The sequence below is a fragment of the Myotis daubentonii genome, chromosome 11 (assembly GCF_963259705.1).
Source record: "Myotis daubentonii chromosome 11, mMyoDau2.1, whole genome shotgun sequence".
Taxonomy (NCBI): domain Eukaryota; kingdom Metazoa; phylum Chordata; class Mammalia; order Chiroptera; family Vespertilionidae; genus Myotis; species Myotis daubentonii.
In genome coordinates this window covers 76,567,052-76,591,423 of record NC_081850.1, presented here as the reverse complement: position 1 = coordinate 76,591,423, position 24,372 = coordinate 76,567,052, and the positions used below count along the sequence as shown (strand labels likewise).

Here is a 24,372-nt window from a genome sequence, read left to right as displayed (position 1 = left end):
GTCTAAGCCAGCGCATGCATCCTGTGGGTGGCTTGGATTATTTTGTGTCAGAAGCCTTCTGAGTTCCCATTCCCACCACCCTGCCTCCACTGAGCACCCCCAGTTCCCTGTAAGCCCTCTATTACAATCCTCATCCGCCAGATTTGTCGCTCGCTGTCTGCTTCACCTGTTCTTGCGCTTGGAGAGGTTGGAGAGCGCAGGCTCACCAGACTCACTGCATTTGTGGACCGAATGAATGAACTACGTATGTCCAAGGCCTGGGAGGTTCAAGGCTCCGGAAGCGGTCTCTGCACCTAGGGCAGTAATCTAGTTAGTTTCTTATCTAGTCAATGACAAAAGGCTTTAGGTAGCAGTTTGGGATGGAAGAAGCTGGGTCTATCACAGGTTGGTGGCGAACAGCTCCAAATCAGCCCCTCGGCGAAGCATTTGCAGACACTTGTCTCCCCAGAGCTGTAAGACCTGCTTGGTCTAGTCCCCCCACCTCTCTGGTGTGTTTTCTTGGGGGGTGGGGGGGAGGATGGGACTTGCTACCTTCTGGGTCTAATTAAATGGTCAGCGAGCTCAGGTCGCGGGGGACATCAGAGGGCCATTCTAGCCATGGTGTTCACATTGTTTCTTCTCTTCATTGTTTCTTTTTTTCTTCGCTCTTGCCCTCCTCCTTGCTCCGCCAGCCCCGGCTTCCCGCCCTGCGACCTCCCACTGCCTTCCCCCCGGCCCCTCTCTTTCACTCCGCTCCGCCCCGACCGAGGAGGCGAGCCCAGCCTCGCGGCGCACCAATCCAAGAGCCCCGTTCCGTCTCTGCCTCTCCAAGTCCCGCCCCACGACGCCAACTACCAATCACACTCCGCGCCCGCTCCGCCGGCCCACCCAATCGCGGACGAGCTAGGCCGCCGGCGCCCCGCCCCTCCCGCGCGGCCGCGGCTCCGCGGGCGGCGGTGCTGGGCCTCGGCATTCTCGCAGCGGCGCCGCGCAGCATTGGCTTTGGGTCTCGGCGTCGGGAGCGCGGGCGCCGGCGCTGCTGCTCGCAGGGCGCTGTGTAGAGGCGGCAGGCGAGGCGGCGCCGCCGGCCGGCCGGAAGGGCGCCTCAGCTCCGCCGGGGCCCGCGGTGCGGGACCCAGGACCGAGAGGAGGCGGCACCCTCCCTGCCTGGGGCCGGGCTCAGTGACGGCCCGGAGGGGTCGTGGCCGGACGTTTCCAGCCCGGAGTGTCCCCAGCGCGCCTCCCGGAGAGGCCGCCCAGAGCTCCCGGCCGCCTCCTGCGGGTGTCCGCAGCCTTCTCCGACTCACCTGCGCCGGCCGCCGGGCACCCGAGTGCGGGGGCGTGTGCAGCGAGGGCGCCTCCCCCGGCCGCCAGCGAGGCGGGGGCGGGTCCGCCCGCCGCCCTCGGCCTCACCGGTCCGCCTGCTGCCCTCAGTCTCACCGGTCCGCCCGCCACGCTCCGCCGCGCGACGTGAGCTATTCGGGGACCGCGGGTCGGGATGCTGCCGGCCAGCGCGGCCACTCGCGCGCCGCGCGCCACCCCCGTCCGTGCTTCTGGGGCCAGGTCCCGCTCTTCCCGCGCCGGTGCAGCCCCGGGCCCCTCCGAGCCCCTGCGAGCCCCAGCTCCCCGACGGTGAAGCCAGCCGACCCGCCAACTGGACCGGTCGCTCCGACCGGGGCCCTCGGACTCCGCTCGCTGCCTGCTCGGCCGCCTCCGCCACCATCTGGGCGGGATCCGGCTCTGGTGTTTTGAGGAGGGGGTGTGGTGTCGGGAAAGGAATCCTGGGGATTTCTGGCTCTCCCCCTTTTTTGGCCTTCGGGGCTTCAGACTCAGGGAACTCGCTCATGGCTTTCTTGATGAAGAAGAAGAAGTTCAAGTTCCAAACCACGTTCACCCTGGAGGAGTTGACGGCGGTCCCCTTCGTGAACGGGGTCCTCTTCTGCAAGGTCCGACTGCTGGATGGCGGGGATTTTGTCAGCTTATCGTCCAGGTAAGGCGCTGGGGCAGTCTCGCCTGCAGGGGGGTGGGGTGGGGTCGGGGGGGTGATAAGCGACATCTAGCCACTTGGCAAGTGTGGATGCGTCCCTTGGGGCCCAGAGAGCCCTGAAGGTTATGTGTGTCTGGGACAAGTTTGCACAAGGCAGGTAGGGCTGCACGATCTGGGAGGTCTGGGCCCGAGGGATCTGACAGGGCGCCCGCACCCCTGTGCAGGGGGTCTATTTTTCAGCCCTCTCTTGGGGCCCTACCTGCAGCCTGCTGGAGCTCCATTCTGCAGACCTGCACAGAGCCCAGTGGGTTTGTGCCATGAGAGGCCGAGTGGGGAGGATTGTTCCAGGCCACCTTGCACCCAGATGGCCACTCAGGCTGTCTGTGATTCAGAGCCCGGGGCAGCCACAGTTTCCCAGGCACTCCCGGCTCTGGGAAGGCCAGACCCCAGGTACACCCCGTCTGCCTGGAGGGAGGTGGCTGGATTGTGGCTTGCCCAGCCCCCTCTGAGTGACAGTCCTGGTCTAGCTGGAGCTGGGCTGCTTTGCATTGCAAATGCCCTTGTCAAGGAGGTTGCAGCCCTCTCTGAAAGAGGCTTGATCAACTTTGGTTTTGTGAGGCTTGATCAACTTTGGTTTTGTCGTCCCCGTCCTGCAGGTCCAGCTGCCCAGCTCACTGATGAGGGCAGCTGAGCTCCCCAGCTGCACCCACTGACTGGGCCACGTAGTCCTGGCCCGCCAGGGAGAGCGCCTCGGAGTTTGACAGAGAGGGGTTTGCGTCCTCGCTGTGTCACTTTCTGGGCCCAATACAGGTGGCTGTGCGTGTTGTGGAGATGTTTCAGGAGATAGAAGGCGGCGCAGGGCCTGGCCCAGTGCCTAGGACACGCTGGCTCCCTTCCCTGGTCTGTCCCTCTGTTCCTTGGGCCTCCTTGTGGACCCAGTTTGCTGGAGCTGCACCACGGTGTTCTGAGATGGGGTGCTTGTTAACAGAGGGAGAAACTGAGGCCCAGAAAGAGGAAGTAAGTGGCTTGCCAGGGACTTGTCAGTAGGCAGTTGTCAGCTGAACTTGGCTTGTTTGGAGACCTGTTGGATGTATCTGGTGGTTGAATGTTCTGTTGGGAGGAGAGCCATGCAGCCTAACCCAGATTTAGGAATCTGTGGTGTGGACAGGGTGGGGTGCCTTTTTGGTGCATTTGGGATAACCACTCAGGCCTGGAGGTTATCCAGTCTACTGGGAGCTGCTTATCTGAGGAATTCAGACAAGAGCTGCCCTTTGTTGAGGGGTGGGTAGTGGGAATGGGGTGGTGGATATACGGTTGCTTAGGAAGCCTGTGATCCCGGGGCCACCCACAGCCCAGGGCCTCAGGGAAGGGGCTGTGCTCAGAGCTGGGGCCTGGGGTTGACCACTCACTGGCTGGGTGTCTTTGGGCGTTACCTAACCTCTGTCATTCCAGCAACCAGCAGTTATTGGTGCTGTGCTCTCCATTTTACTAGCACCTTTTGCTTAGCTCTTTGACCACGCCATGGGACAGGGTGGAGGTTGGGCTCGGGGTGGGACTGTAGGATTATTATCCCCATTTTGTTGATTGACTGATTTGAGAGAGAGAAACGTTGATGTGAGAGAGAAACATCAATTGGTTGCTACTCAAATGCTCCCCGACCAGGGATCCAACCTGAAACCTGGGGCGGGTATGTGCCCTGACCAGGAATCGAACCCACCACCATTTGGGGTACAGACGATGCTCCAACCAAGTGAGCCACCCAGCCGGGCTATTATCTCCATTTTATAGAGATGGAAACTAATGCTCAGAGAGAGAGTGATTTGCTTGAGTTAATACAGCAGAGCCCAGATTCAAACTCAGGATGTGCTTTTAACCATTACCTGTTCTGCCTGTGAGCCTTAGTTTCCAATTCTGTGAAATGGGAGAGGTCACACTCACCCCTAGAGTTGTGAGGGGGAATGAATAATGTGTATGCCCTGTTTGGCTCAGCAAATTGTTGCATCAGTTGTTTCTATGGCAGGGGCCCATCCTTAGCCCCTCCCAGGTCTAGGGGGACCAGCTAGAGTCAGCAGGAGGCCTCCATGTGAGCTGGGGGTCTGGGATCCTCCTGAGGAATTGTTATTCAGTCCCAGGCTGAGGTCTCTCCTGGCTTCCTAGGCTCTGGGGCCACTGTCACCCTACCTGTCTGCCTTTCCATTGCTCTAAAACCTGCCCCCTCATCCGGGAAAATCTGGAAAGTTCCAGGTCTCAGCTCACAGCTGCTGGGTTTCACCTCTGCCTTCCCTTCTTCCCTCCTGGCAACGGGCCATGGATTCCCTGAACCAGGCCCAGCCCTAACAGCCTTTCCCAGCCCTCATTGTGGATGAAACCTGAGTGGGGCTGAGGAGGGAGAGGCTGACACTGAGCCCCCCAAAGCTGGACTCTGGGTGCCTGTTTGCTGCTGTGCAGGTGTGGCTGGAGGGGGCAGATATCAGTGTTGGGATCTGAGGCTGCTTTAGAGCTTTGGATTTTGCTCAGGAGATAGGGGTTGCTGGTGTTTGGGTGTTGTTTTTTTTAACACCCCCCACTCCAGTCCCACCCACGCTGGTCTGCAAGCTGAGAGCCCCACCTCACCGCCTACCCCTCCAACAAACAGGCTCCAATGTTTCGGAGTTGGGGTAGGGTTAGGGGTGATGAGTCTTGCTTAGATCCTGGACCCAGATCCAGCAGCACACTCGCCTCAACGCCAGGGCCCCCTTACATAGCCCAGAGACTGGTGGCAGCCGCAAGGTGGTGTCTGAGAGAAGCAGGCTGGAGGCCCCACCCATGCAGCACCCGCCTTCCTACTTGGAGTGTTTTCCTATGTGCTGGGTGCCATAGCAACAGCCGGGTACACAGCTCGAGCCTGACCCATTTTGAGCAGGTAGAACAGGTGGTTTGTCGCACTGTTCCCAGCGTCATCTTTCTGACGCCTCCTTACGAACCATAGCCCTCACAGCTACCATGTTCTGAGTGCCTGTGCTGTGCGCCAGGTGCTGTGCTGAGAGTCATAGGGCAGCTGCCAAGGTCCAATTGCTGAGTTTGCAAATGGTAGGTCCGCTAATCCTCTAGGCCATCCAGAGAGGCACCCAGGCCAGAGAGGTGAAGCCACATGCTATAGGTCACTCGGCTGGTAATTAAATTGGGAAAATAACCCTTTTATCATTAGGGTTTAAACTGCCTTTGATTGTTCATTTACCGTATGCCAGGCACCTGCTGAGCACATCCAGTGCATGATCGCCAAACCACCCCATGAGCTGATGAGGAAACTGGGGTCAGGAGGCCTAAAGTGATTGGCTCATGTCACTCAGCCAGGGAGCAGCAGAATTGTGATTTAAATTTGGGCTGATCCAGCGAGAAAGTCCTACCTTGCCTTGGTGGCAGAGAACTGGAAGCAGCTCTGGCCCCATGTGATGTCCCCAGACCTTTGAAGAAGATTCTTTCCAGTGGGTTGGGGTTATAGGAAAATCCAGATAGGGATAATTTTGAGGCACTGAGCTCGATCCTGTGAGATCTGAGGATAAGGGGCCCTGGGGACATAGATAGGGGTGGGACTGAAGTCACTGCCATGGATTTGGGGCCAGGCACAGACTGGCACCGTGGTATAGTGAGCATGTGCCAAGGACCCTGCCCGGAGGGAGGCCTTCTAAGCAGGTGCATCCAGATGGCATCTGGGAGGCTTTTCCAGGGGTTTCCAGCGGGTGGGGAATATGCACAGGCCCCAGCCAAGTCTGGCGAGTCTAGAAGCAGTGGGTTGGGCTGTGGTCTCCTCAGGGTGGGCTGGGAGCCAGTTTCCAGCCTCAAGCTCGTCTGTCCTTCAGGCAGGCAGAATCCCAACCGTCTTGAGAGGTCCCTGTGTCCAGCTGGCACTGGTCCTGTGGCCTGCCCCATGCACGTGGCTGGTGGTGTCAGAAGAGAGTGAGAGGGAGGTGTTGATTTACCTTACAACAGGTCCTCTCTAAAAGAGACAGGCAGAGTGTCTCCTCAGCCAACAGATGAGGAAACTGAGGCCTGGGGCAGAGAAGTGGCTTATTTGGGTCACTTCATGGCAGGAGCTAAGCGTATTCTGGTTTGGCCTGATCTCTGTCCCCGGTGCCTCAGTACCCCTTTTTGCATGAAGGGGACAGGGAGGACCAGAAAGAGAGGAGGGGCCCCTCCAGGGGCTCTTTCTGCTCTGGACTTGGATGCCAGGCTGTCCAAGAAGCAGACTGTGTGACTTGGGGAGATACCTCCCCCTTCCCTTCTTTTGGGGCAGCTTTGAATCTTCAATTGTCTCTTCAATAGGGTTTTTATTTGGGCAACCTGTTGAAAGAGGGCACTGCCTTCCCTCCATGGGCCAGGCTTTGAACCAGCTGGAATGGGAGGCCTCAGGGGGATGCTTGAGATTTTGGGGGCATGAAGAAGGCCTTGGACAGGTCAGTTCTGCAGCTGGAAGCCTGGTGCCCAGGTCTGGCCAAGCCAGGTCTTTGCACATAAACCACAGGCTTGGCCAGGCCTCCGATTCCCCGAGGCTTCCTCTCCCTCCCTTCTTGGAAAAGGCTGCTGAATGCCACTGGAATCTGCTCGCCTGAGATGCCTGCTCTCACACATCTTGGTGGGGAGGGACACGGTTTGTGAGGGGCGGGGAGGTGGAGATGCTGTGGGATCTCAAGGAGGGCAGGGCATTCATTTTCTGTCACAGAGCAGGAGCACTGGAGACTGAGTATGGAGAGGCGGGAAGAGGCCACGTTTCTTGAGCACCCCCTTGGTGTCCTGGCCTTTCAGAGATAAATGGGACCAGACAGCCCTGCTTCCATGAAACTCCCCATGGAGGGGGAGCAGGTAGATCTGGGACAGGTCCTCCCCAGAATTCCAGTAGATTCTGGTGGACCAATTGGGGAAGGCATTTCTGTGCGGTCATCTGTCCATTTGTTTGACAGGTGCTGATTGGGCACCCACCCCAGGCTGGACACAGTCCTTGACTTCATGGAGCTCATGATTTTATGGTGGGGCACATCATTGCAACGGGGAGGAGGGCGTCCGTGAGTAACTGGCTCTTTAGAGAACCCGGAAGGCCAAGGAGAATTGGATTGGAGAGGTTGGGAAGAGCCATTAGGGTCAAGGCCCTTGGCTACAGGGCACTCGGTCAGTGGTCTGGGCAAAGGGCTGGCATGGTAGGGGTGCAAAGAGGGCAGGAAGGGGATGGAGTGAATGAAGATATGGGGTGGAGGAGGGCTAGACCGTTCCTGACCTTGGGGATCTCGCCAAGGGACAAGGAAGCAGTGTGGCCTGGTTTGCCAGTTAGACTGATGGCTCTTGGCTGCTGGTGGAGACGATGAAGGGGGAAGGCCTGACATACCCCGTAAGGGACCGCTGAGTTGGCTGGGCAGTGGCAGACAGAGTGGGCAGGTGGGTATCCTCATCTTGAAGTGCTTGGCACCACATCTAGCACTTGGTAGGTGCCGGAAGATGGACGTTCAGAGGGTGCACAGTAGCCAAATGTAGCCGGGCTTTTTTTGCCTCATACAGTGCTCTAATAGTTTTTGCAACGTAAAAATCCAGACTTTAGGTGTCTTTTAAATCGGAGATTCTGGCAGTTTTTGACCCAAGGGGCTTTGCAGCTGCCTCCTCTGAGGGCTGCCTGCTCTAGGCTTCTCCTGACCCCACTTCCTACCCTTAGATCCTGACCATGGTTTTGCCTCTCATTTTACTTGGGCCAGCCTGGTCGCTGGGGTCCCTGTGGAAGGCCTTCCACGTGCAGTCGGGGAGGCATGAGGAGGTGGACCCCTGTGGAGAGAAGTCCTGCTCGCAGGCCACAGAGGCCACCCTTGCCAGCAAGGCGGTGGCATCAGGCCAGCTACTGGTTTCCCTTGGGGCCAGACCGTGCTGCTGTTGCCCATGGTGAAGCCTGAAGCTACCCAGCCTGTGCCTGGCCTTGGGATCTGCTCCTCAGACCTGGCCTTTGCAGCCACTGGCCACACCATGGCAGGTGCCAACGTGGCAGCCCCTGTAATCTGCCCTGCAGCCTGGCACTGGCAGAGGCCTGACCAAAGGTGATCTGACTCTGTGGGGTCAAGGCTATTCCCTGAGGCCTGTCCAGGAAGTTCCTCAGGCCAGGGGTTCTTAGTTGCCTTTGAACTCTGCTTGTTCAGTACCTGGAAGTCCTGACTTACATTCAGGAAGTTCTGCCTGGGCCTTGTGATAGCTACTAGCGTGTCTGTTCTTGGCCTTAGGAGTCTGGGGACTCAGTGTGTGGTGTCTGGTGACTGCTGTGTGGTGAAGCCTGTGGTCACTCGCCTGTTGCTGGGGCTGGCCAGTCTAACACCCATGGTAACCAGTGTAGGTTTATCCTCATCTCACCCAGGCAGCCACAGAAAGGCTTGAGCCGGGGAGAGACATCAGGTTTGCGTAGAAAGACCCCGAACAAAGGTGGGGGGCGGGGGGGGGGGTATCTCTCTTCATTAAGGACCTTGCCTGGCAAGTGCTTTGGGTTGTGGGGATACCAGACCTGTCCCCCGGGCCCCGATGTGCTCTGTAACCTGAGGTCTGTGACTCCTACCTCTCCACGAGGTCACACTATGCTATTGGTGGCCTTGGCGAGTGAGGCCTGAAGCTGCCCAGCCTGTGCCTGGCCTGGGTCTCTGCTCTGAGCGTTGGCATCCTGTGCTTGGAACACGTCTCAAGTGCAGGTTGGAACCGCCTCTCCCAGATATCAACAGGTAGTAGCCAGCCACAGGCTCTCTAGTCAAATCATTCTAGCACTAGGAGCAAGGAGCTCCAATGGAGGACTTCCTGCGTATTCAGACAGGCAAAATGTTCCCATCCTCATCCTGCCGTTGCTGCCTGTGTGACCTTGGGCGAGAGACTTAGTCCCTAAGCCTCAGTAGCCCTCCCTCCCCAGCAGGGCTGCTGGTGCCTGCCTCCCAGTGTTCTTGGAGGTCACAGTGAGATAATGCCTGTCAGATAGCCAGCTGGGCTCCTGGCACATGGTAGGAGCACGATACTCACTGCAGTTCGTCCTCTCGTCCCTGGGCTGAGTCATGGCAGTGGGCTGGATGGTGCCCCTCAACTGCCCCTCCTTGTGGGCCAGGACTGACTGGGGTGTTGTGGGGAGAGGGTACTTCCCCAAATGGGGCTCTCTCTCTGCCCTCTGGAGGGGTCAGGCAGGTGAGGAGCACACCTCGTGTCCAAGGAGCAGGGGCCTCAGCTGGAGTTCAGGGTCCCAGTGGGGTCTGTTGGCACCCCTTCCCTGCCCTGCCCTGGGGTGCATGGCTCTGAGCCTGTGAGAGCTGGAGTGTTCCCGCTGGGTGGGGCTGGGCTGGGCTGGGGGAGGCCTCTGCCTGTGAGAAGGGGCCCTCTACACATTCAGCTCTGGCACCCACTCTGGCAAGCAGAAGATAGCTCCCCACATGAGGTGGAGGGCAGGGGAGCGGGTGAGAAAAACAGGGGTCCCTCAGTTGAGGAGAGGCCCCTACCCCTCTTGGCACTCCCCTTCCTTCCACCACACCTTATACTCTTATTTTGGCTTTTTCGGTAGCCTTGTCCTCAAGTTCCCTACCCCTGCTCCATCTAGGAAGCCGTCCCTGGCTACTTTTGGCCTTGCACACTCACTGTGGGCCCTCATCTCCGGACACTGCAATCCCCGCTCCCACCTCTTAGCTCCTACCCCAGACCGTGGCAGGAGTAGCCTCTGTTGCATCTTAGTCCTGGTGCTTCCTGCCACGGGTGGGCCAGTGCAGGGCTGGGACAGTCTTCCCTTGGCGCTGAACCAGCATGGGCGCTGATGGTGCTGTACTGTGTGCCGGCTACTGCCAGCTGCTGGGGTCCAGCCCCTCCTGTTGGTGCCAGAGGTATCAGTCTGTGTCAGGAGCAGCCCTCGCCTAAGTCCAAGGCAGCTGGGCACCACTGGGTTGTATTGGATGGACCATCTGTGGGTGATGGGGAGGAGGAGGGGGCTGGGCTGCCCCAGGCTCTGCAATTGGACCTTGGCTGCCCTATGACTCTGTGACCATGGCCAAGTGTCTTGTCCTCTTAGCCTTGGGTTCCTCCTCCAACAAGTGGGGTGCAGGTACTCATCTAGAGGCAGGAAAGCTACTTGAGAGCAGGGCACCTGTTCCCCAAGGGCCAGGCACCTGGCAGCTGAAAACAGACTAAACCTGCTGAGAGGTTTAGCTGGGTGCTGGGGAAGGAACTGGGGAGGGCGGAAGTCTGGGTCCTGTTCGCACGCAAGGCGCCCTCACCTCCCACCACTTCCTCTCTGACAGTGCTGGACTTCTCTGCAGACCCAGGGCAGCACACCTGTGGCTCCCCCAAACCTTACTCCCTCAGGGGCAATTTCCTGAGCACTTCTATATGTAGGGCCCTGCTCTGGTTCCTGGGGACACAGCCCTGCCCCAGCAGGTCCCCTCCCCAAGAATGATGCTAGGCTTGGTCCCAGGATCAGTAGGTTAGTGGTTGGTGGGAGAAGAGCAGCCCAGGGCAGATTAAGGCAAAGGCAAGAGTGCTGAGCAGGGAAGAGCCAGTGGCCTGGGGGCTTGGAGTCAGGGAAGGCCATGGGAGGGGGCGGGACCTTACCTGAGGGCAGACATAGAAGGTGTGAACCAGAATCAGATTTGTATTTTAGAACCGCCAAGGGCAGCCAGGGGGGTGGTGACCACTTGGAGCTCCTGGTGGCAGAAGGGGAGATGGCTGTCATCTGAGCTGGGTGGCTTCCCACCTCTGCCATCATGGGACGATTAAAAACAAAACTGGAGCCTGCTGCGCACAGTGGGAATGAGCAAGCCGCTGCCCCTCACACAGCGCCCAGTGTCACCCACAAGGTTGAGGAGAGGAAGCTGGAGATGAGAATGTGCGGTGGATGCCATTTGTATAAAGTTCAGAAGCAATCCGCTAAAAGCACCCATCCTGGTACAAGTCAGGATGATGTCATCTTTGTGGGGGTGGCAGTCATGTCTGGAAGGGGCCTTTAGGGCCTGTGAAGTCCTGCTTCTTGGGGGCTGGCTACACGAGACTGTTTGACTATCTGCAAGCTGTGCACTGATGCTGTTTGCACATGTCTGTGTCAGAAACGGCCTGGAGACGCCCACACCTGTGCTGGTGCTGGGTGCCAAAGTTCTAGACAAAAGTGAGAATCCTTGGGTGCCTAGAGGCCTGGAGGAAGTCCTTGGGCCTTTCCAGGGTCTTTCTGGCAGGGCAGCCTAAACCATCAGACCTGCTTATGAGACCATAAGTCATCTCGGCAGCTGCCAGCCGTCTCCTTTGGCTGGGGCTCTTCTGTCTCTTGCAAACCCTGCTGGGGCTGTTGGGCTGTGGAGCTTGGCCATTCAGAGAGTGGGCGGGCTCCTGAGGCTGCCAGACCACAGGACCTGTCTGAGCCTTGCTTTCCTCATCTGTGAAATGGGGTAATAAGCCCCTTCTTGGTGCTCGGATTGAATGAGTTAACACCCATTATGTACCCAGCATAGCCCTGGGCATAGAGTACGTGCTCAGTAACGGCTGGCAGTGGTTGGTATCAATCTAGGGCAATTATTGGAGGGGATCCAGTGGTGGAAGCAGAAAGGAAAGGTTCACGTTCTTCCCTCTCTGCCTTTCATTGTTTCTCTTCTCCCTTTCTGTGGTTCACGCACTCAGCAAACATTTGTGATTAGAGCCAGGCTGCTGCCCTGCAATGGGCCAGCAATGGCCAGTTCAGCCGTGGTCTCTGACTTGGGGCCCATGACCGGGGAGACCATTAGACACATGAGCTCTCTGAGAGGTGCTGAGCACAGCGGGGAGGGGCATCAACCTCTTCTGCCTGCTCTGGCCCTGACCCTTTACTGTGGGGATGGCCTTTGGCTGCCTGGGTACTCTCCCTGCTTGCCAAGAGAAGGCCTGACCCTGGGTTCCTGCCCCTCTCAAGGGTTTCGTGTCAGCTAGTGAGGAATCAACATGGACCTGGGTGAGAATGGCCACACCCATTTTGGATGCAGGCAAGACAGAAACCCAGGCTTAATCTGGATGTATTCCCAGGGTCCCCACTGAGGCCTGGCTTGTAGTAAGTGCTCCGTTTATGTGTGTGGGGTAAGTGAATGACAGAAGCATCATCGGCCCAGGGTTGGTCCGTAAGTCTGCAGGAGAATCAGGTGTCCAGGGAGAAGGTAGAGCTTAGTAAGTCAGCCTCATGGTCCCACCTTACGCTGAGCCCTTTATCCTGTGGCTGGAATCTCGGAGGATAGCTGGGAAAACAGGCCTGAGTCTGTGCTGGCTCTGTGAGCTGTGACTCTGGCGATTTCCTGGTCACCTGGGAAGTTCAGGGAGCCATGGGGAGTGCTGAGTGGAGCAGTGGGAACACCTGGGGGTAACTCCAGATAGCGGTGACCCTGGACCCCTCAGACTCTGCAGAGAGCTAGAGGGCATGGCCTGATCTGGGCTGGGAGGCTCCTTTCCTGGAGGTGGAAATATCAGTGCAAGGTCTAACGCAGCCCTGGTAGAGAGCAGGGCTGTGAAAGTCACTGAGTCATCAGATACTTACTGAGCACCTACTATTTGCTAGACACCATCCTGCAATAAGCAAACAAAGGCCTCTAGGACCTCTGTGCTCTGGGACACAGGAGCCCCATTCTGTTCTCCACATCCCTAAGACCCAGGCCCAGAAGAGGAAGTAATTTGTCCAGCCGCAGAAGCTGGGTGGAGGAGGGCCTACGGAGTTGGGAAGGGGCTAAAGAGAACAGGGACATCCCGTGACTTGCCTGAGTCTAGCTATTTGAGGAATATGGATCCCTCCCTTTGGTCTCTTCCTTTCCTGGGGTGATTCAAACAGCACCCAGGCGTGAGTCAGCCAGGAGCGGCACAGGCACACCTAGGCCACCTGTTAGTCCACCTTCCTGGACGTCCCAGCCAGGTTCAAGGCCTGGGGGAATGTCCTGATCCAGGGTCCTGGGATGGAAAATGGGGGCTCTGTCTGGGCCTTGCACGCCTGGCTTCCTGCTGGACCGTCTGTCTCAGAGTCACTTCTGACGGTGGTGGCCATGTGCCCATTCAGCACGAGTCCCCTTTGGGTATGCGCCTGGCCTCTCTTTCATTAGGCCTTTCAGCAACCCCATGAGCTAGGGCAGCGTAGTGACTGAGGCCCAGAGAGGTCAAGTGTCCAGTGGGTGGCAGAGACTGGCCTTGCTCCCCCACCTCTCTGTTTCTCACATGCACGATTTGTGAGGAGGCCTGCTGGGAGTCTGAGGGGCTCCGGAAGGGCCATTCCCTGAGTACAGCCAACCCCGAAGCTCTGTGTTTTCTATAGTCGTGTGTCCTGGGGGAGGGGAAACTTGCTACAGCTCAGCTGTGTCTCTTGCTTTGAATTTCTACCCTCCAACCTGACCCAACTCTGGCATGGGGCCCAGTTTGAGATTCTGGGATAGGACCGCGATGGGTTCAGATTACAGCCCTCTCCCAACCAGACGTGGGGCAGGTGGCTTCCACTCTCTGAGCCTCAGTTCCCCCACTTACGACATGGAGATGATGGTACCTACCTCCCAGGGTTGGGGTCTGGATTCCAGGGGGTCAGGCAGGGAGAGCTCTCAGTTAGGTGCCTCATAAGAAGAAAGTGCTCAGGAGGCGGGAAGCTGATGCTATTAACTTCTACAGGAACATTTTCCCATTTCTCCCTCTGGTCCTGGATTGACCTAGCTTGGTCCCTGACACCAGCAGGTCTTGATGGATTTGGCCCAGTGCCATATCTGTGACCACACACTCTGACCCAATCACCGCGCCTCCTTCAGTGTAAGTCTGGTCTCAAGGCTGCCTCTTCCCTGGTATTGAGACTCGTAGTGAAGGGTCAGCCCACAGAGCACAAAAACATTGATACCACAGGCCCCTGAGAACGGCGTCTATGTCTTGGCGCATTTTCCCAGCCATCCTGCAGGACAGGGGAGGGTGCACATCTCCCCTTGCCCCCTGGGTTGACCTGTGGACTCCCTGAGTGTCAGTTTGCTTATCTGTGAAGTGGGTGGTGGTTGTGCCTGCAGAGAGTTAATGCTTCAGCAACACCTGGCTCATGGGAGGGAGCCTGGGAAACAGGCGCCAGGCTGGGCCACATGATGTGGGGGTGGGCTTCGCCGGGTGCTTGGGGAGGACCCGCACTTTGTTACAGCCAGCAGTTTACTTCGGTTCTCTTCAAAGGCCTGCTCTGCTCTTGGGCTGTGAGAGCAAGAGAGGGTACCCATTGGCATCAAGTGAGAAGAGCACTCATGCATTCCCCTGGGTGGTGGGAAGCTGCCTCATAGGCTGACTCTGGGTGCCGAAGGCAGAGCAGGGAGGCGGTGTGCCTCTGGAACAGGAAGCTGGCACCTGCCCACTGTGGGTTTTTGATCCGTCTCAAAGTTTCTGGGCTGGTGAGTTGCAGGATTCGAACCTCTGTGCATCTGGCTCCAGAATCCTTGATGCTGCCCCACCAAGCCTGCGTGAGCTTAAGTCCTCGGTGTGCTGCCCACTCTGTACTTCTCAGGTCACTTTGCTGCCTCTAGCCTTTCCTCCCAGCCCACCTGCCAATCCCCGGGCCACCCTCAGGGCTCACATTTTTGACAGGAGAACAGAGAAGGATCTTGGGGCGCCCGGTGGCTCCTCTGAGCCCTTCAGTCTCCAGCACAGAGTGGTTTGGCTTCTAGGAACGTCTTGCTGCCTCATGGTGTTGCAGGAGGGGGTGCTGGCTGTGTCAGAACTGCAACAAGCTGCTTCCCCTGCACACGGCCCTGAATTCCTGGCAGGAGCCAGACACTGCTGAGCTGCCACGCTGGCCACGTCGCCGGGATGAGGCTCTACTGCCCCGCAGCCCCTGGATGGACGCCTAGGCTGGTCCCCGGGCGGGCCCCTCCCCAGGCGGCTGTGCTTTCTTCTCTTCGGGGAAGCACAGGCAGATGTTGTCAATTTAAATTGTTTCCTTATTAGAATCCTGCCTTTCCGTGGCTGAGTTTCATCAGCTGGGAACTTTGATTGCATCATCAGGACCCCTCCCTTCTCTAGGAACCTGGCCAAGGACTGGGAGATCACAGAGTGGGCGTGGGTTGGGGAGGGGTTGCGGGCTGGATGCTGTGGTAGTCCCCCAGGACCCACCAGCCGGGAGCAGGGACTCCTAATGCAGCCTTGTTCTGGTTCCCTCTCGTTATAGGGGCCGAATGGGAGGAAGCAGGGACCAGCCTTCTGAGGAACCCAGGAGCACAGCTGGGGCTGGGAGGCCCCTGGGGTCCTACTTAGTTCTGGTGGCTATACCCTTTCTTAGCCAGGTGCCCAGCCCCTGCTTCAGTCACCTGGGAGCTTGTTTAAAACGTTTAGTGAAAGGTCTGCTTCACTGGTTCTCTACCGGGCGGGGAGGGGGGGTTGGGAGGGTGATTCTGCCACCACCCCTTCCCAGGGGAACATTGGCAATGTCTGAGACATTTTTGGTTGTCACAGCTGGGGTTGTGCCCCTGGCAGGGTGCTGCTAAACATCCTGCAATGCATAGGACACCCCTGGAAAAACAAACAGAATTATCTGGTTCAAAATGTCATGAGCACAGGTTGAGAAACCCTGCCCTACAGAGTCTCCCTTTCTGGCAGGGCCAAGGACTTTTCACTTTTGGCTTTAGACCAGCGGTTCTCAACCTGTGGGTCGCGACCCCTTTGGGGGTCAAACGACCCTTTCACAGGGGTTGCCTAAGACATATATAATTACATATTGTTTTTGTGATTAATCACTATGCTTTAATTATGTTCAATTTGTAACCATGAAATTGGGGGTCACCACAAGATGAGGAACTGTATTAAAGGGTCGCAGCATTTGGAAAGTTGAGAACCACGGCTTTAGGCCTTTAGCCCTGCCAGGCCAGGGCTCTGTGCTGGGCAAGCATTGATGACTAGGCAGACATGCAGATGAGGACTTAGCCGGCAGCGGGGAAGGTAGGGTGCCAAGTGTGGCTGTGGGGCCTCCTGTGGCTGTTTCCTGGGCTGCCCCACTGGGTTCCCTTCTCCTGACCACTGCTTGCCACGCTGAGCCTTTGCTCCCAGGGAGGGGCCCTGAATGATCCGTCTGCCAGGACCTTGTAGGGGCGTGGCAGCCCGTGGCCAGGAGGTGGTTCCCACTCTACTGACCCTTGTCACCTGCATGATGGAGCCAGTGCCCACAGTGTTTGTGGAAGCGGAATGGAGGCCCTGGTCTGGGGCCATGGAGCTGCAGGGAGTTCTGGCCTGAGGATATTGGTCTGGTGGGGTGCTCTGCTCTATTCCAGGACAACCTAGAAATAGCTGAATTCTGCCACTGTGATGGCCACCATGGCCTGCGGTGGGTGGGTGGAGGGCTCACCCTGCCTCTCTGGTATTTGGAGTCTAATTGTATATCTTAAAGCTAAAAACGAGACTCCCCTGAAGCTGCCCTGAACACCCAGGCTCTGTAATTACCTGCCCCTGGCAGGCAGCCCGGAGCTGAAGGCTCAGGCCCTGAAACCCCCAGGCTAGGGAGTGTCGGGGCTTCCTTCATCTCTTCCCGGGGGGAATCCGGTGCTGTCCAGAGGGCAGGGCGAGGGTGGGCCCAGTCCTTGACTCAGGTAGGTGGAGGTTCAAATTCCTTTTACTTTTGACCAGCCCTTCTAACTTCACAACCTTTTTTCATTTTTTAATTTAAATTTCACTTACAGAAACAGTTTTTGGACAGAAATGAAAACAATGGCCCTGAGCCCCCTCACCCCAACTTAACCTTGCGCTGCTTCCGAGGGTCTCTGCTGCTCTGGGAGTCCGTCCCCTCGGTAGCTTTTTGGCCTCTGACCTCATTGCAATCGGAGGACTCCAAGAGGAGTTGATTTCCTCCCAGGCATGCTTTAAGCAAAAGTCGCAACTGATACTTCCAGTTCAAAAAGAAAAGAAAAGGGTCCAATACTCCTCCCCCACTAGATCCTCATTTTTTCTCTGTTCTTCCTTACCTGCCTGGGCACATGTGGACGCCCGGGTTGCGAGCACCTCCATACGGCCCCTTTGTAAGCCTTTTGGGGCCAAGATTCCCTCCCCAACCTCACTTCCACCATTCTCCCCCTCACTCACTCTGCTCCAGCCACACTGGCCTCCTTGCGCTTTCTTAAGCACAGCTCGGACATTCTCACTTCAGGGCCTTTGCACTTTTTGTTCCTCATGCCTGGAGCACTCTTCAAAATTATCTGCACAGGCCACTCTCTCACCTCCTCCAGCTCTTTGCTCAGATGTCACCTTCCCATTAGCGCTCCCCTGACCATCTATCTCTTCCTCGTTCAACCTACACCTGGACACTGCCTGCCTCCTTCCCCATTCCTTTTCCTTAATAGCACTTACCACCATCTGATGTGTCTGCCTCATTTTGTCTCTCTCTTACCCACTGCCAGACTATAAGCCCCTTGAAGGCAGGACTTTCTGTCTGTTGTGTTTACTGTTTATGTTCCTAGGGCCTTCAGCAGTGCCTGGCACTTAGTAAGTGCTTAATAAAAGGTTTTTTAGAGAATTGAGTCTCTGAGATTTCCTCAAACCTGGCCTGGCCAGCTCCCACCCTGGGCTCATGGCCAATTGCTTGATATCCTCATGCCTGCCTTTTATTATGAACATCTACCCCCCCACCCCCGAATCCCTCCTCATTATCCCTGTCTTGTGCCTGGGACCCCGTGCCACCTCACTGGGGGTGCTCAGCTCCCTCTCTCCAGAGGGGCCCTGGAGGAGGTTGCAGGGTTGAGTCCTGGCTGTGCCATCTCTGGCTCACAGATGGGCCTGGGTTGAGACCACACTCTGCTCACAGTTCTGAGTGACTCAGCCTTTCCAAGCCTCACTTTCCCCGTCTGTAAAGTGAACCACGATAACACCCAGCTTTCAATGTTGAAGAGTTCCAGATGGCACACAGTAGGCCCTTGGGAAATGGCCACTACTGGGGTATGTACGTTGCCCTTGCTGTGACCTGCTGGGGTAGGCCCAGGCAAGGCTGGGAACGTCTTCCCGTGGGAGTGGTGGCATTTACTAGTGTGTTTCAGCCCCGTGGATATAAGAGGGAGGCCCAGCACCTGATCCTGTGAGCCCTGCCCGGGAAGACGGAAGACGCCTGTTACCTGAGCCTGGGAGGGCTCCACGTGCCTTTCTCTGGCCGGGCCTGCCAGGAATCACTAGGGGGCCCAGGCTTCCTGGCTGGGTGTTCCCTTGGCAGACTCACAAAGGGGAAGGGAGAGAGCCCACAATTTGATATCAGTTTTTGTTCCAGACACTAATCCTAATTCCTCTGGGTGTTTCAACACGCCCAGCGTTGTGAGCTTCCTCCCGGGTCTCCAGCAACTGCGTCCAACTCCTGGGCTGGGTCCAGCAGAGGGGGTGGGAGGAGATCTGAGGGTCCGCGTGGGAGCTGTAGCCCCCAGCTTCCCCCCTTTTAAACTGGGGCCTTTGGCTGCTTAGGACGTGTTTCCACTCTTTGCCCTTCCACCCACTCCACCAGGGCTGCTCGAGCCTAAAGCCAGACTCCATAGTGGCAAGACAGAGCCGCTGTCGGAATATGATTCAGTCCTCACCATGGCCCCGGAGGGCCTGGCCCCTGCTCCCTTGCCGGCCTCATCCCGTCTGTTCTCCTCCCCAGTCCCTTTAGCTGCTGGCCTCCGTGCTGCTCTTCCTCTTGCCAAGCATATGTCTACCTCAGCGCCTTTGTACTTGAAGTTCACACTTCTGGACAGCTCTTCCCCAGTTTTTGCTTAGCCCTCAGCCTCATTTCACTCCAGGCCTTGCTTAGAAGTCACTGCCATAAGGGCTTTCCCTAACTACCCACCTGAAGTAGCAGCCCCCACCTTCTCATCTCTACCCAGCCCTCCCTTCCCACCACCCTTTCCCTGATCTGTCTTCTCTATTTTTCTCTCTTTATCTGACTTACCACGTGGGTGGGATTTTTTTTTATCAGTTTTTTTTTAAAGATGTAATTCACGCGCCACATAGTCCACCCATTTAAAGTGGGCAAGTTAGTGATTTTTAGTATATTGAGAGTTGTGTGACCATCAGCACAGTCAATTTTAGAACATTTCATCACCCCAAAAAGAAACCCCATACCCATTAGCAGTTATTCCCCATTTTCTCCCTATTGCCCCATCCCCCAGCATCACCAGTCTACTTTGTATCTCATAGATTTGCCTATTCTGGACATTTCATTAAATGGAATCATACAATATGCAGTTCATTATGACTGGCTTCTTTCACTTAGCATAATGTTTTCAAGGCTAATCCACATTGTAGCATGTAAAGCGATTTTTATTACGGAATAAGATTCCAATACATAATCCATTAATCAGTTGATGGACATTCGGGTTGCTTTTACTTTTTGGCTATTATGAATAATGCTGCTGTGAACATTCATGTACAAGTTTTTATGTGGATGTAGGTTTTCTTTTATTTTTTTAAGGTTTCAGATTCAATTCTTTTATATATATATACACACACATATATATTTTTTAATTGATTTTTTTTTTACATAGAAGAAGGGAGAGGGATAGAGAGTTAGAAACATCGATGAGAGAGAAACATTGATCAGCTGCCTCCTGCACACCCCCTACTGGGGATGTGCCCGCAACCAAGGTACATGCTCCTGACCGGAATCGAACCTGGGACCTTTCAGTCCGCAGGCCGACGCTCTATCCACTGAGCCAAACCGGTTAGGGCGTGGACGTAGGTTTTCATTTCTCTTGGCTACATACCTAGGAGTAAAATTGCCGGGTCATATGGTAACTCTATATTTAACCTTTTGAGGAACTGCCAGACTGTTTTCCAAAGTGGTTACACCACTTTACAGTCCTACCAGCAGCGTCTGAGGGTTCCAGTTGCTTACACTCTTGCTAGCACTTCACTTGTTATTATCTGTTGATTATAGCCATCCTAGTGGGTGTGAAGTGTAGCTCATTATAGTTTTGATTTATGTTTCCCTGATGACTAATGATACTGGGCACCTTCTCATGTGCTTACTGGCCATTTGTATATCATCTTCAGAGAAATATCTATTCTGATCATTTGCCCGTTTTTAATTTGGTTTTTGTCTTTTTATTGAGTTGTAAGTCCTCTTTTTATATATTTTAGTTACAAGTCCTTTATCACACATGTGATTTGCAAATATTTTCCTTAATATTGTAGGTTGTCTTTTCACTTTCTTGATGCTGTTCTTTGAATCACAAGCATTTTTTAAAAATATATTTTATTGATTTTTTTACAGAGAGGAAGGGAGAGGGATAGAGAGTTAGAAACATCGATGAGAGAGAAACATCGATCAGCTGCCTCCTGCACGCCCCCTACTGGGGATGTGCCCGCAACCAAGGTACATGCCCTTGACCTGAATCAAACCTGGGACCCTTCAGCCCGCAAGCCGACGCTCTATCCGCTGAGCCAAACCGGTTAGGACGAATCACAAACATTTTTAATTTTGATGAAGTTCAACACGTTTATATCTTTCTTTTGTCACTTGTACTTTTGATGTCATATCGGAGAAACCATTGCCTAAGCCCACATCACAAAGCATTACCCCTGTGTTTTTGTCTAAGAATTTTATAGTTTTAGCTCTTAAACATAGGTCTTTGATTCACTTTGAGTTAATTATTTTATGTGGTCTGAGAAAGGGGTCCTACTTTGTTCTTTTGCATGTGATATCCAGTTGTCCCAGCAAAAGACTGTTTCCCCCCCACGGGCACCCTAGTTGAAAATCAGTTGGCCATAAATGTGAAGGTTTATTTTTGGACTTTCAGTTCTATCCTATAGACCTGTGTGTCTATCCTTATGCCACAGCCACACTGTCTTAATTATTGTTGCTTTGTAAAAGTTTCACGGTCCAGACATGTGAATTCCTTAATTATGTTCTGCTTTTTCTACATTGTTTTAACTATTCTGGTCCTTTGATTTTCCAATGTTTAGGATCAGCTTGTCAGTTCAGATTTTTTATAATGATTGTGTCAAATTTTTAAATCAACTTGGGAGTATTGTCTTAACAATTAGTATTAAACCTTTTGATCCATGATCGCAGGATGTCTTTTCATTTATTTAGGTTTTTTTGGTGCCCTTTACGACCACCCCCCCCCCCTCCTTCTGGTAGCCACCATACTGATGTCTGTCTGTGTCTTTGAGTTTCAGTTTTATATCCCACATATGAGTGAACTCAGATTGTCCTTAGCTTTTTCTGACTGACTTATTTCACTTAGCATGATATTCTCAAGGCCCATTCATGTTGTCGCAATGGCAATATTCCATCCTTGAGGAACCGCCATACTGTTTTCCATGGTGGTTGCACCAGTTTACATTCCCACCAGCAGCGAAGGAGGGTTTCTTTTTCTCCACAGCCTCTCCAACACTTACTACCTGTCTTGTTGATTGTAGCCTTCGAACAGGTGTGAGGTGGTGGATCACAGTTTTGATTTGCATTTTCCTAATGGCTAGTGAAGTTGAACATCTTTTCACATATCTGATGGCCGTTTGTATGTCTTCTTGGGAGAGGTGGCTATGCAGGTCCCCTGTCTATTATTTAACTGGATTGTTTGGTGTTGAGTTGTATGAGTTCTGTATATTTTTTGGATATTAACCCCTTGTCGGGAGCTACTGTTTGCAAATATCATCTCCCATTTGGTTGGTTGCCTTTTTGTTTTGTCGTTGATTTCTTTTGCTGTGCAGAAGCTTTTTCGCTTGCTATAGTCCCATTCATTTATTTTTGCCTTTACTTCCCTTGTCTTTGGGGTCATGGGGTCAAATTCATAAAATCTTCTATACAACCAAGGCCCATAAGTTTAGTATCTCTGTTTTCTTCTATGTAATTTATTGTTTCAGATCTTATATTTAGGTCTTTGATTCATTTTGAATTAATTTTTGTACTAGATTACAGTTATTCTTTCGCACATGGCTTTTCAATTTTCCCAGCACCATTTATTGAAGAGTCTTTCTTTTCTCCATTGTGTGTTTTTGGATCCTTTGTCAAAAAAATATTTGCCTATATACCTGTGGTTTTCTTTCTGGGCTCTCAGTTCTGTTTTATTAAAGGTCTGTGTGTCTGTTCTTCTGCCAGTACCATGCGGTTTTAATTATCATTGCTCTGTAGTATAATTTGAAGTGAGATAATGTGAAAACTCCAGCTTTGTTCTTTTTTCTCAGGATTGTTTTGGCTATTTGGGGTCTTCTGTGGTTCCATACAATCTGACAGTTTTTTGTTCTATTTCTTTAAGAAATGACATTCAGATTTTGATGGGAATTACATTAAATCTGAATATTTCTTTGGGTAATATGGCCATTTTAACTATGTTAATTCTTCCAATCTAGGAACATGGAATATTTTTCCATTTTATTGTGTCTTTTTCAATCTCTTTAATAATGCTTTGTTGTTTTTCGTATACAGGTCTTTCACATCCTTTGTTAAGTTTATTTCTAGGTATTTTATTCTTTTTGTTAATTGTTAGTATATAGGAATACAGTGGATTTTTGTACATTGATTTTGCATCCTGCAACTTTACTGTATTTGTTTATTGTTTCTAATAGTTTTTTGGTTGAGTCTTTAGGGTTTTCTATATACAGAATCATGACATCTGTAAAAAGTGACACTTTTCCTTCTTCCTTCCCAATATGGATGCCTTTTATTTCTTCCTCTTGCCTGACTGCTCTGGCTAGGACTTCCAGAACTATGTTAAGATTGATGAGAGTGGGCATCCTCACCTTATTCCTGACTTAGAGGAAAAGCTTTCAGTTTTTCACCAAGAAGATACAAATCCCTATTTAGATCTTGAATTTTTTTCAACAATGTGTTATAATTTTCCAAAGTATATGTTTTATACTTCTATTGTTAAATTTATACCTACATATTTTATTCTTTTTAAATAAAATATTCTTCACTTTATTGTGGATATTTGCTAGTACATAGAAATAGTAGATTTTTTTATATTGATCTTGTATCCTGCAATCTTGCTGAACTCTTGCACTAATGGTTTTTTGGTGAATTCCTTAGGATTTTCTACATACAAGACCAAGTCAGCTGCCAGTAGAGATCGTTTTCGTTCTTCCTTTCTGCTACCATGTATTTTTCTCATTTGTTTGATCCTCACCTTTCTGTTCCCACTAGAGTGTAAGCTGGTCACCGCTGTAGGGCCGGTGCATAGAACAGGCACAGGCACAGAACTGGAGCTGTTATTTGATGAGTGAACGAGTGAGTGCAGCTGGCATGGCTGATGCCCCAGCCCCGGGCTCCTGCTTCCCTTGTGGCACCTGCTTCCTGAGGGCTCATGCCCATGTCTGTTGGGAGTTGGGGGCTTTTCTTTCTTCCCTCATCTCTAGCCCTGACCTTTCTGTTTGTCCCAGTCTGGGGCTGTGGGAGGTGCTGGAGTTCACCCTCCTCACCAGGTTGGAGCATTCTGGTGACTGAGTCTCTCTAGACCCCGAGTGTCTTCATCAGATAAGACACATCTCATTGACGGCACGCGCCCCCCCCCTCCCCCCCCCCAGGTCCTTGCAGAGCTCGCATCACTGAATGCTCCCAGGTGCCCATGAGTGAGTGGCTGGTGCACCTGTTTTACTAGTGAGGGTGGAGAGGTCGAGCCCCAGCCCGAGTTGCACAGAGAGTGAGGGCTGTGCTCCCAAGACGGCTTGCCCTGAGTCCTGTTGCCCCTTGTCACAGACCTGGCAGGATGTGGGACAAGCCTTGGTCACATCCTCAAGGCCTTGTGGAGCCAGCAGGGAGCTCCTCACAGAGGCTCTGCTCAGAGGCTTGCATCAGCCAAGGAGACCTAGAGCACGCCTGCTTCTCACACAGTCTCTTCCCTCCGCCTGGAACTGTCTCCCCACTGGCTACTCCTCATTCTGCAGTTGGGTCTGAGCTTGAATGTCACCTCCCTGCAGCCAGTCACCTTCCCTAACTCCCCTCCCCCTCTCCGGGTGACAATGAGTCATCACTGTCAAATGTTGGTCTGTAAGTCCACTGCAGGGCCCAGTCCCTGCCAGGCTTTCCGGGTTCCGTGGCCTATGAACCCAGGTGTGGCTCATGGCTCTGCACTCGGACTGTCCTGGGTTTGAATCCTGCTTTGTCAGTCACTGGGGATGTGATCTGTTGTTGCCTCAGTGCCCTCAGCTGCAGAAGGGGTGGCATAGAGCCTGCCTGCCAAGGTTGCAGTGTTCAGGAGATGCACATCCTGTGCCGACCCTCCACCCTCGGGCCCCAGCCTGGCAAGTCACCCGCACTCCTCAGGTCTGGGGTGTGGCGCGGTCACTTCCTCGCTGTCTGCTGTCCGCTGGGCCACTCCTGTGAGGTGGGATGAGCCTGGAGATAATGTCTCTCCTGCCGGCCCCTCCCTTCCTGCGCACAGGTTCTGCCAGACAGGCTGTGGGGGACGCGGGGATGCTGCACAGGGGTGCAGAGCTCATCTCTTGACATGTGCCGCTGCCGCCGCCCCCAGCTCCTGCCAGGGCCCCCGCAGCAG

At 54.0% G+C, this 24,372-nt stretch overlaps 1 protein-coding gene across 1 annotated transcript in view; it reads left to right on the top strand.

Annotated features, from left to right (window-relative positions):
• Positions 1-1,043: 1,043 nt before the first annotated feature.
• The window catches only part of EEIG1 (estrogen-induced osteoclastogenesis regulator 1), a 34,998-nt gene continuing 11,669 nt past the window's right edge, over positions 1,044-24,372 (top strand). Inside the window, exon 1 of the mRNA XM_059658142.1 lies at positions 1,044-1,969. Within this exon, the coding sequence (XP_059514125.1) occupies positions 1,824-1,969 (146 nt within the window). The 5' untranslated portion in view covers positions 1,044-1,823. The remainder of the gene's footprint in view (positions 1,970-24,372) is intronic.